Source organism: Sus scrofa, chromosome 6 (assembly GCF_054392235.1).
Source record: "Sus scrofa isolate SSC_HxYL_T2T_F1_AM1 chromosome 6, Sscrofa_HxYL_maternal_Yorkshire_Landrace_v2.0, whole genome shotgun sequence".
Taxonomy (NCBI): Eukaryota; Metazoa; Chordata; class Mammalia; order Artiodactyla; family Suidae; genus Sus; species Sus scrofa.
In genome coordinates, this window is record NC_139388.1 from 88,823,381 (window position 1) to 88,836,151 (window position 12,771).

General features: G+C 54.6%; 1 protein-coding gene across 4 annotated transcripts in view; it reads right to left on the reverse strand.

Annotated features, from left to right (window-relative positions):
* Positions 1-3,977: 3,977 nt before the first annotated feature.
* Positions 3,978-12,771, reverse strand: part of SLC9A1 (solute carrier family 9 member A1) — a 54,418-nt gene continuing 45,624 nt past the window's right edge. For 2 of the 4 annotated variants that reach the window (XM_084958662.1, XM_084958661.1), the window contains one exon: positions 12,042-12,193. In XM_084958662.1, coding sequence (XP_084814788.1) covers positions 12,118-12,193 — 76 coding nt within the window. In that variant the 3' untranslated portion in view covers positions 12,042-12,117. 4 annotated transcript variants of the gene reach the window in all.

Consider the following 12,771-nt stretch of genomic DNA (forward strand, 5'->3'; position numbering starts at 1 on the left):
TGCAAGTACAGCTCCAATCTTGCATCGCTATGGCCGTGGTGTAGGCTGGGAGCTGTAGCTCGGATTTGACCCCTAGCCTGGGAATTCCATATGCCATTAGTGTGGCCCTAAAAAGCAAAAAAAAAAAAAAAAAAAAGGAGGCAGAGAGGGGATGTACCAGACAGAGTGATGAATCTGGAAGATGGAAGGTGGGCAGGAAGCCCATGTCTGGAATCCGGAAGACTGACTGGGTGCCCCTCAGTTCTTCCATGTCCATCAATGACGGTCAGCGGGAAACTTGGCAACTCAACAAAGACCAGTAAGATAGAGAATGGCATAGGAATAAAGACACACACACACACAGAGTTCCTGTTGCGGCCCAGTGAGTTAAGAACCCGACATAGGGTCCGTAAAGATGTGGGTTGGATCCCTGGCCTCTCTCAGTGGGTTAAGGATCCTGCATTGCCATGAGCTGTGGTGTAGGCTACAGATGCAGCTTGGATTCGGTGTTGCTGTGGCTGTGGTGTAGACTGGCAACTTCAACTCCGATTCGACCCCTAGCCCAGGAACTTACATGTGCTACAGGTGTAGCCCTAAAAAGAAAGAAAGAAAAGGAAATACACACACACACACACACACACACACACACACACACACACACACGCCCCATAGAGAATCCCATCAGCCAACGTGCTGGCAGCTGGTGAGAGGAGTATGGAAGGGGTGGGGAGAGGAAGGCGTGACTCAGGTCTGGTGACCAGCTATGGACAGGAGGCTGGAGAAGGTTTCTGTTGCTATTCCTACTCTGCTGTCTTGTCGAAAGAGTCTTGTTGATGACTAAGTTAGGCTCCAGGTGAGTATGACTGAAGGGAGACAAGGATACAGTGGTTGATGAGAATATGTTTTCCCTAATAGAGATGAGCTTCTTTAGCCTTCTTTAGCCTCTAAGAATGGAGGTAAACACACCTTCACGCCATGCACAAAAATAAGCTCAAAATGGCTGAAAGACTTAAATGTAAGACAAGGCACCATCAAACTCCTAGAAGAGAACATAGACAAACATTCTCTAACATCAACCTTACAAATGTTTTCTTAGGCCAGTCTCCCAAGGCAACAGAAATTAAAGCAAAAATAAACCAATGGGACCTAATCAAATTGACGAGCTTTTGCACAGCAAAGGAAACCATAACAAAACCCAAAAAGACAACCTACGGAATGGGAGAAAATAGTTTCAAATGATGCAATGGACAAGGGCTTAATCTCTAAAATATGCAAACAGCTTATACAACTCAACAGTAAAAAAAGCCAATAACCCAATGGAAAAACGGGCAAAAGACCTGAATAGACATTTCTCCAAAGAAGATATACAGATGTCCAACAAAGCACATGAAAAAATGCTCAACATCACTGATTATTAGAGAAATGCAAATCAAAACTACTATGAGGTACCAGCTCACACCAGTCAGAATGGCCATCATTAATTAGTCCACAAATAACAAATGCTGGAGAAGGTGTGGGGAGAAGGGAACCTTGCTACACTGTTGGTGGGAATGTAAATTGGTACAACCACTATGGAAAGCAGTCTGAAGGTACTTCAGAAACTACCATGTGACCTAGCAATCCCACTCTGGGGCATATATCCAGACAAAACTTTCCTTGAAAAAGATATATGCTCCCATATGTCCATTGCAGCGCTATTTGCAATAGCCAAGACATGGAAACAACCTAAATGTCCATCGACAGATGAATGGATTAAGATGTGGTATACATACACAATGGAACACTACTCAGCCATAAAAAAGAACAAAATAATGCCATTTGCAGCAACATAGATGGAACTAGAGACTCTCATACTAAGTGAAGTCAGAAAGAGAAAGACAAATACCATATGATATCACATATCTGGAATCTAATATATGGCACAAATAAACCTTTCCACAGAAAAGAAACTCATGGACCTGGAGAACAGACTCTGGTTGCCAAGGGGGAGGGGGTGGGAGTGGGATGGACTGGGAATCTGGAGTTAATAGATGCAAATTCTTGCATTTGAAATGGATAAGCAATGAAATCCTGCTATATAGCACTGGGAACTATATCTAGTCACTTGTGATGGAGCATGACAATGTGAGAAAAAGGAATGTATATATGTATGTGTGACTGGGTCACTTTGCTGTACAGTACAAAAGAGACAGAATACTGTAAATCAACTATATATAATGGAAAAAATAAAAATCATTAAAAAAAGAGTGGAGGTGAATTTCACATAACATATAATGAACCATTTTAAAGTGAACAATCAGAGGCATTTAGTACCTTCACAATATTGTGCAACTGTCACCGTCATCAATTTCCAAAACATTTTCATTACTCCAAACAGAAGCTCTGTAACCATTAAGCAATAGGGACATGCGTTTTCCTTCTGAAGGGCAAGAGTGACAGGTGGTGACGGTGGTTGTGGGTGAGCCGGGGTGGGGGTGGGGACAACGACAGGTGGTGTGTGTGGGGGAGCAATGGTAAAAGGAGTGGCTCTGCTTGGATACTGTCTCCCCTCTAAATCCACTCTGCCCTTCTCCATTCCTGGAAGCCTGACCTGTGTGGACCACACTCAGTGCAGTCACTCCAGTGCTTCCCCGTGGGCTTTCCAATGGGTTTAACCAAGGGGAGGAACCAGCAGCATCAAAGTCAGAACGCTTATCCCTGGCTCTCTCTCTCTGGCAGGAGCTGTCTTCTGCTCTCTAAGGCTGCAGCTCCAGCCGGGCAGCCCCCCTCCCCTATTAACAGCTCCCCGCTCTTGCCCTTCGGGTCTAGGGGTTGTAATGGCTTCGTCTAGCGTGAGCCCCCTGGGTTCCATCTTTGGTAGGTTCCCTTAACCCTGCCCATACCTCTGTACAGAATCCGTTAGTTGAAGGTAACTTCAGTAACCCTGAGTGTACCATCCGTTTCCTGCTGGGACGCTGATACAGGAATAGATGGTGTGGTCCCTCCACTTTCTGGCATCAACCACTTTAGATTTCATGGATCAGACGAGCTCTGCTCACAGGGCCTAGTCTGAAGCAATGCTTTCCTCCACAGCCCAGGTCCCCAAGGGTGCCAGCGCCAGAGGTGTGTGCCAAGGCCCCACTGCCCTCTGGTGGTCAGCTCCTGAAAATGCACCTCAGGGATCCAACTTCCGCTGAACTAAGCCCTCCCGGCTCTGTGCGGAGCCCATAACACACCTGAGCACTTTTCATCCAGGCGTGGTTGCCCTGCTGTGCAGGGGAGAGCCTCCCCAGTGCCCTTAGTATAACCAAAACCTTGACCATGTGCTGCAGGGGACCATCCTGCCCTCCTCTCCCGTCACTCTCTGACCCAGCCACACCAGCCTTTCCACAGACCCTGGGGTGTTCCCAAGTGCAGCTCCCAATTAAGGTATTTGGGAACTCTGGAACCTTCTTCACCTGGTTAACCTCAGCTTACTCTATAGTCCTCTCCCAGGACATCACTTCGGAAGGTCTTCCTCGAGGAGTTCCCGTCGTGGCTCAGTGGTTAGTGAATCCGACTAGAAACCATGAGGTTGCAGGTTCGATCCCTGGCCTTGCTCAATGGGTTAAGGATCTGGCGTTGCCGTGAGCTGTGGTGCAGGTCACAGATGTGGCTTGGATCCCGCGTTGCTGTGGCTCTGGCGTAGGCTGGTGGCTACAGCTCTGATTCGACCCCTAGCCTGGGAACCTTCATACGTCGCTGGAGCGGCCCAAGAAAGGGCAAAAAGACAGACAAAAAAAAAAAAAAGGGGGGGGGGAGGTCTTCCTCGAATTCCCCTCCATCTCCCCACTGTCATTCACACCCACATGCTGCTCTTTCCCCCTACATGGGAAGGGCCTGAGGGCAGGGAATGTCTCTTGACACCAGCACCTGACATGGATTAAGCCTTTTTCTGTGCCAGCCACTGAGCTAAGGCCTTCAGGCCCCTGGGCCACCCTCCTCCCCAGGCCCCTGGTCCCCAGGAAGCAGCCCTCAACTCTATCAAAAACTCACACGGATTTATTAGAATATGAAAAAGATTCGGTTTCTTTTGTACAGGCGGCAGAGCGGCAGCAGCTGTGGTGGCTTTGAACATGGTTGTCAACGTCACCCTTGCATGGTGACTCCTGCCCAAAACAGCACTTACATGGAGAGGAGGCAGGGGGACAGATGAGCACCCACTGCCCAGTCCACTGGGAAGGGGGACACTCTGACTATTGCACAATCCTGGGGAAGGGAGTACCCTAGGGTGAAGGACAGACGCCATGGCCTGGCCCATGGTGGCAGTGGGGGTAGGAATGTGTGCCTGTGAGCAAAGGCTCTGGGGGCCCAGGATTCTGCCCACCCACCAGCCATGGCCGGTGGAGGGGGGGGAGCTGCTGAGGGGAGGCCTCATCCTCCAAGGACTGGGCTCCACAGCAAGCTGGGTGTGGTGCTTGGAAGAGAGGTTCCTGGGGCCAGTGGGGATTGGAGGATGGGAGAAAGAAGAGGTCAGCAGGAACTGAGGGGCAGGCCCAAGAGGAAGAAGGTGCCAGGAGGCCCAGCATCTATGAGTTAAAGGAAATCGTGATTAGGGTTTTCTGGGTGGGGGCCACCGTTCAGAGCCTGGGAGACAGAGCACTGATCTGGGGGAAGAGTGTTGGGCAGACAGGCACAGATGACGATGGTGAGTCTCTGGAGGCAGACGGCCAGGGCACCGTTCAGCCAAGGGGGTTCAAAATGTTTTAAAAACAGGAATGCCCTCTGTGCAAATAGAATCATACATGAAGTGTGAACAAACAAAATAGATAAAAAGGTAGCACTTTCTGGAGCCCCTGACAGGAGCCCCTGAAGGGCCCAGTGGTCCCCGTGGGAGCAGTTTGGGAAGCTGAGTCAGGTCGCCATCTGAGTGCCCCGGCTCCACAAAGAGCTCGGAGGTGCCCTCTGCCTGCGGCTCTGAGTAAGGACAGGCCAGGTGGCTGGTCGGGGGAGAGAGGTGGCAGGAGGAGGGGGGGACCGCCATGGGTCACCCATCCCTCCCCAAGTCAGATGCCTGGTCCCCTGGTCTTTCCCTTGTTAACGGAGGGCCTGGCCTAGGCCAAGGGAGGCCTCGGCTCCTTCCCTTCTCAGGAGGGACCAAGACTGAGCCAGAGGCTCTTTGGTTAGAAACTAAGATTGGTTTGCATGAGGACGGTGACAGAGGTCTGGGAAACCCAGAGGCCCTGGTCGGGGTCCGGGGAGGGCCTGGATTGGGAAGGGGCCAGGTTTGCCTCACAGCCCAGCAGGTCTGCCAGATGGACTGGGAAGGCAGTTCTGGTGGGAGGGAGGGTGCTTCCCGGGAGGCAGGGGGAAGCCGTGCTGCGGTGGGGGCTGTGGGCCCAGCTGCCATGCGGTCGGGTCGGGGGAGGGGCAAGGCTGGTCCGGGTCAGAAAGGAGGAGGGGAGCCCCCAGCAGCCCCAGTGGGAGAGTCTGTGATGGAACGGGCCCTGCCCGCGGGCCCGGTGCTACTGGCCCTTGGGGATGAAGGGCTCTCCCTCTCCAGGCTCGGGGTGGGGGCCTGGGTCACTGAGGCAGCGCTGTATCCTCTGGGAGCTGGGGCTGTCACTCGGCGCAGGGGTGAAGACGTCGTCGGTGCCCGGGGACGAGGGCTCCTTGGTCCGCATCACGAGGCCCCCGTCATGGTCCTCGTCATCGTCCTCCTCCTCGGTTGCCCTCCCTGGCTCCCGGCTGAGCCCCAGGACCTTGCCCTTCAGCTCTTCATTCACCAGGTCCACGGACTCGGGCGACTGAGGGGAGGCTGGGTCGATGGTGATCACGGGCAAGTCGGCCTTCGGCTCGTAGGCCAGTGGGTCTGGGGACCAAAAGCAAGGCACCAGCTGGCTTCTGCCCCCCACCCCCACCCCCAAGCCCTGCCTAGCATGTGCCCTGCTCAGCCCAGGCCAGCAACCCCCAGAGAACCTTCCTGCGGGGGCAGCATTCCCGTTTCCAGTTACTCCAGGTGGCCTTGACGGGCCCGTCAAACATCGGCTGCTTCTCTGCCCCCACACTGGGGTCTCGAAGGTAGGACTGTGCTCCTCTCCCCAGACCTGGGCTCCCACAGGAGTCCCTCCTCAGACAGGAATTCGGGCTCCCCCAGAGGCACCCGGGCCTGGAAGACCTGCCCCTGTTGCCCTGGTTTCCCCCCACGCTGGTGATCCCAACAGCGCCCCTCCTGCCTCCCTGCCAGGCACCCAGCCCCTCCGCGTGGGCCCCACGTGGAGCACCCTGTCCTGGGGAGGACAGCAGGGCCGCTCTTCTGCCCCCTTTGGTGAAGCCCCCACTCCACCTGACGTAGGAGGAGCTCATGGCCTGGAAGTAGGTCAGGAAGGGAGAAGAAACCCGTCCCCATGGCCCTGCCGGCCCTCTGCAGCCCCTTCCTGTTGGAGCCTCATTCTCATGAGAGGGTGGCGCTGAGCGCCCAGCCTCGAGGCCCCTCTCCAGGGACCCTACGCCCTGACTTACCTGAGCCGATGCGGGCCCGAGACATGGTGGGCGAGTCCAGCTTGTGGGCCGGCACCGTCAGGTAGTTGTTGATCTGACAGAGGAAAAGCAGATGGGTGAACATGGGCAGTCCCTCTGGACAGCGCCCAAGGCCGGTGGCCACACCCCCCTTTGGTTGTCCTGGGTGCCTGCTCCCTCTGGCAGTTCCTCATTAGGCTTTCTGTCCTGCTGGGCCAAGCTGGCACTTCAGGGGTTCCTGAGGGCTTGGCCCAGGCTCTTGTCAAGCTACGCAATCTCCAGAGTGACCTTGAACACACCTGCACTGCCCTCTCCCACAGCCCCATGGGCGGGGAGAGGTATCTCAATGCTACATGTATCTCAATGCTACATGTCACAAGTGAACTCAGGAGCTCCTGACATGGCTCAGCGGAAACAAATCTGACTAGTATCCATGAGGATGCAGGTTTGATCCCTGGCCTCACTCAGTGGGTTAAGGATCTGGTGTTGCCATGAGCTGTGGTGTAGGCTATAGACGCAGCTCGGATCTGGCGTTGCTGTGACTCTGGCGAAGGCTGGTGGCTACAGCTCCGACTCGACCCCTAGCCTGGGAACCTCCATGTGCCGCAGGTGCCACCCTAGAAAAGACAAAACTACAAAAAAAAAAAAAAAGAAAGAAAAAGAAAAAAGAAGGAAAACACATGTCCCTGTTGCTTAATGGTTACAGAACTTTTGTTTGGAGTAATGAAAATGTTTTGGAAATTGATGACGGTGATAGTTGCACAATATTGTGAAGGTACCAAATGCCTCTGATTGTTCAATTTAAAATGGTTCATTATGTTATGTGAAATTCACCTCCACTCTTTTTTTTAATGATTAGACCCCTAGTCTGGGAAGCTCCATATGCCATGGGTATGGCCCTAAAAAGACCAAAAAAAAAAAAGGTGAACTCAGCGTCTTGTCTTCCTTCAAAACCTGTTCCTTCCTCGTGTCCTCTACCTCGGCCACCACTCCCGACCACCCCAATCAAAGGCTAGAGACGCCTGACTCCTTTTCCTCTTCCCCTTCAGCCCCACCTCAAACTGGGGACCAAGCCCTGCTACTTCTTCCTCCTCAATGTCCCTTGAATCTACCGTTCTTTTCCACTACCCCCCCATCCCCACCCCCACCCCCACCATAATCTGGGCCACCCCCACCCCTTCGCATGTCACTCCACTGCTGAGAACCCTTCGTGACTCCATGCCCTTGGAATAAAGCCCAAACCCTTAGGCCATTAACAAGCTTCCTTGAAAGCTGAGCCCCCTGTCTGTGGTCAGGAACTTGTGCTCAGCTTCCTCCTTTTGCCTGGCCCTTCCTCTGCCCACACTCCCTCCCCGGTGGCTTATTCCTAGGCCTGCCCTGACCACTTCCTTGCTCAAGGTGCTCAGGGCCCCTTGCACTTCCTGTCCTGCACCAGAAGCTCTGCAAGGGGGGACTGGGCCGATTCACCACTGGATTCAGAGGCTGCCCTGCTGCTCGGCACTTAGGAACTGCTCCCCAAATGTTTCCTGAACAAATGAATGAATGCATGTGTGCCTGGCTTTGTAAGATTTTGGGCAAGTCCCTTTCCCCTTGGGCCTCAGTCTTCTCCCTGGAGAACAGAAGGGTCAGAGCACATGGGTAGACTCTTCTAGCTCAGATGCCTCAGGATACGGCGGGGGTGGGAGCTCTTCCATACTGAGCAGGGAGCGGGTAGGGAAGGCAGCTTTCTGAAACCTGTCCTGGGGCTCAGCTTTCAAAACAAGTGGAGGGGCCCCCAAGATCAGATCGGAGTGGCTGTCTCCAAAAGGGCTTGGTGGGGGGGGTGCAGGGAGAGGAAGGGCCCAGGTTCCTGGAGAAAGGCAGGAGCAGCTCCAGTGCCGGACATACCTTCTGCTCTAGTTGCCGGGCCTTCTGTCTCCGGAGCAGCATCTGGTTCCAGGCCTCCTCGTAGGGGTCTGCCACCAGCGTGTGTCTGTTGTAGGAACGTAGCTGGGGGAGGAACAGCTGTCAGGCAGGGCAGGTTCTGGGCATGTGTGGGGTGGGGCTGGAGCAGAGTGGGGGTGCGGAGGGGCTCCTCTGCTGTGGGGGGAGGGCCCTCACCCGCTGCCTGGTCTTCTGCAAGTTGTTCCTCAGGATCTTGCGGATCTCCTCTTCCTTGTCCTTGGACAGTGCTGGCAGGATGCGCTCGGTAGGCAGGGTCTTGGGGTGGATGTTCCTGGGATAACGGAGCAGAGATTAGGGCCCCAGGAAAATTCCTGGGACCCTGGAGCCTGCTGAGCTGGGCCAGAAGGGTTCCCCAGGGATGGCCCGGGAGGGTGGGCCAAGCCTCAGGTCCTCAGTGTGGCCCTGCAGCTCTCCCACCTGCCCGCTCTGGGAGGATGACAGAGGGGCCTGGCTCACTGCCCCCACCCCCGGTGGGCATCGAGGGGTCCGTGTGTAGCCGCAGACGCTGACAGGTTGGCCACTGGCACTCACTGCATCGACACGGTGGAGACGGCCGAAGGGATCTTGCCCATGCCCCCACTTTCCACCAGCTCGATAGCCTGCTTCATCTCCATCTTGTGGTAGAAAGCGATGAGCTGGGGCTCCTTGGAGCGCTCGCCAGCTATCAGACACTTCTTCACGTACTTCTTATTAAACCGGTTGAGCCTGGTGGGAAGAGAGGGGAGATGGATGGAGCCAGCTCTGAGAGGTAGAGAGACACCCAGGCCCTGGGAGACCCTTACCTGCCCCTCCCTGCCCTCCTGCCCACCAGGCCTGCCACCTACTTGTCCTTCCAGTGGTGGTGGCCATAGTGGCCACAGATGTCCTCGATGCCTGTCAGAAGGTGGTCCAGGAACTGAAACGGGCCCAGGGCCAGGTCAAGCCTCACCACCAGGCTCCTCCCCTACCGAGACTTGAGAAAGGGCCCCCCACCTTCCACCCTAGCGCAGTTGGCTCAGCCCAGCCCTGTAGTTCCAGGAGCAGCCAGGAGGTGGCGCCTAGACCTCACTCACGCTAAACCCTAGTGGCATCTCAAACCTTCTGCCAATGGGGCCTGACTGAGCCCCCCTTCTCTGAACTCACTGGTGCCCGATGCCTGGGAGAGGGTCTTGAAGAGGCAGAGATGGCATGACACCCCCACCTCAGGGTCTAGGCTGCTCACATCCCACCTCCCTGTGGTGTGACCTGGTGACTTCAGGAGGTTGAAAGACCACCCCAGCACTGGGATACTGGGATGAGGGAGGAGGGGCTGAGTGAGGGCAAGGACTCCAGGCCTAGCTGCTCCCTCCACCCTCCGCTCCCTGAGCCTCCCCTGCCTCCCAGTACCTGCGTGTGGATCTCCTCATTGATGGAGCGCTTCGTTTCTTGCTTTTTCTTTACAGCCAGCAGGTCTACCAGAGGCCGAATAGTCATGCCCTGGGGGCGGGGGTGGGGGTAGCATGTGAGTGTCAGGCACTCCAGTTTTGCTACTCTGGCAGGGAGACCTCAGAGCTCGCCCCCCTCCACCCCCACCCCGGGCACCACCACCAACCACCAGGGTCTCTGAGCCCGGGAGGCCCTCTACTCTGAGGTCCCCAATCTCCCAACCCCCAAGCCTGAATTTATATAAATGCAGGTCCTCAAGGCCTGCTTCTTCCCAAAGACACAGCCAGAGGTTTCTGAGCCCATCCAGCCGAGTGACTCACACGCAGGTGGGCCAGGGGTCAGAGGGCCTGGGTTCAAGTGGAGCTCCACCACAGATGTGTTCTGGAACCCCAGGGAAGTCAGGCCTGGCTAAAGGGAGGTCCCTCTCTGCTCTGCCCTCCTCACAGGACTGCGAAGGAGGAGGATCTAGTAAGAGCAGCAGCAGCTACTTGAACCACACACTTCCACGTGCCAGAGCCAGTTCTGTTCAGTATCCACGATGACCCTAACGGTAGGTCCCTTCATTGTTCCCATTTGACGGATGAAGAAGCTGAGACACTGACAGGTTAAGAACTTTCTAAGGTCTCACAGAAGTGGTAAAACTGGCTTCAAACCCAGGCAGGGAGGCCCCTATCTCAGTGCTGCCTTCATTAAAAATAGGCTTGGTAAACCACTAGCATATGTGACTTCAAAGTCAAGGTGATAAAATGCTTTTGAAGAGGGAAGCATTTTATCATCTTGATGAAAGAGGCAGCCCCCTTTCCTCTTAAAGGACAGAAAATAAGTCCAGTCCCAGGAGGTTCTCTTTACATTGTTTCTCCCAAGAAGGCAGTGCTGCTTCCCATCTAGGGCTTGGCAGGATTCGAGTCCAGGAAAGAGGGAGGGGATGAAAGAGAAACAGAGGCCCAGGCTGAGTGTTTCTCACTTGCCTGAGGTCACAGGTCAGGTCAGGAGGAGCAACTTATATCATCCCAGACTGGGCTTCCTTGGGGACTTTGAAGGACCTGGGGTGGGGTCTCAGCTAAGCCTGTTTTTTTTTTCTTTTTTTGTCTTTTGTCTTTTTAGGGCCACACCTGCAGCATATGAAGGTTCCCAGGCCAGGGGTCGAATCGGAGCTGTAGCTGCCAGCCTACACCACAGCCAGAGCAATGCATGATCCAAGCTGCATCTGTGACCTACACCACAGCTCACAGCAAAGCCGGATCCTTAACCCACTGAAAGAGGCCAGGGATCGAACCTGCATCCTCAGGGTCACTAGTCAGGTTTGTTAACCACTGAGCCACAATGGGAACTCCAAGCCTGGCTTATTTAAATGCACAGAAATCATGACCAGCGGGCTGGAGGGATTCTTCAGGATGGTCCAGCCCAGTCCCCTCAGTTCACAGATGGGGATCTGAGGCCCAGAGACAGGAGGAGAGTCAAACTGACAGCAACAGAGCTCCGGCGACTCTAGACCTCCTGCTGCCCAACTCAGGGACCTTTCCAGTTCCCTGTGTTGCGCTCTTGTTCCCATTTTAAAGATGTAGAAACTGAGATCCTAAGCTATTAAATCACTTCCCTAAAGTCCTACAATGAGCACTGTGGGCCAGCTGACTGGACCCATTTCTCCTGATGCTGTCTGGGTTCAAGCGAAGTTATGTAGCCTCCTGACTACTTTACATTCTGACTGGTCACCTCCCAGGGACTCATGATCACAACTCGCCCTTCACAACTGCGGACCCTGAGGCCCTGAAAGGAGGAGTGCTTGTTCGAGGCTGCACCAGTGATCCATGGAGCTGGTCTAGACCCCGTGGCCCCCTCTCGGGTCATGTGTCCTCTCTTGTGGCAGAGTCAGGGTCCCCAGGGAGGGCTGCTCCCCCCTGTCCAGCACCTGCACAAAGACGGTGAAGAAGATGACGGTGATGATGGCTGTGAGGAACAGGTCACACATGGGGAAGTGATTCTTGTCCAGGAGGTAGCCCAGGGAGAAGGCGATGGCCCCCCGCAGGCCTCCATAGGCGATGATGAACTGGTCCTTGGGGGTCAGCTTCACGATGCGGAACTTGTTGATGAACCAGGTCAGGCCCAGCACGCCTGCCAGGGACGAGGGAGAGAGGGGTCAGGCTGTGCCCAGCCCCTCCTGGCTTAGACACCAGGGACTTCTCTATCTGGAGGAAGCTCCCAAGAGTGAGCCTGTCTGGCTCACTCATTTCTTGGGTCCCTCAGCCCCAGGTACCCCAAATCCCTCAATCCAAGGGCTGGCTGGATCTTTAACCTGGATGGACTTTAGAGATATCACAGAGGCTTCCAGGAGCTGGACGTCAGGAGGGGGATGGGAAGAGATGAAACAAGACTGGCCACATGTTGACACCTGTTAAATACCACGGGTACATGGGGTCTACGTTTCTATGGGCTTGAAATTTTCCATAAGAAAAAGTTATTTAAAAATGAAGGGGCTGGGAGTTCCTGTCGTGGCGCAGTGGTTAACGAATCTGACTAGGAACCATGAGGTAGCGGGTTCGATCCCTGGCCTTGTTCAGTGGGTTAATGATCCGGTATTGCCGTGAGCTGTGGTGTAGGTTGCAGACACGGCTCGGATCCCGCGTTGCTGTGGCTCTGGTGTAGGCCAGTGGCTTCAGCTCCGACTGGACCCCTAGCCTGGGAATCTCCACATGCCGTGGGAGCGGCCCAAGAAATAGCAAAAAGACAAAAAAAAGAAACAATGAAGATGCTGGAGTTCCCATTGTGGCTCAGCAGGTTAAGAACCTGACTAGTATCCATGAGGATGTGGGTTCTATCCCTGGCCTCACTCAGTGGATTAAGGATTCGGTGTTGGTGCAAGCTGCCGTGAAGATCACATAAGTGGCTTGGATCTGGTGTTGCTGTGACTATGGCGTAGGCTCCGATTCAACCCCTAGACTGGGAATTTCCATGTGCTGCAGTTTAGGC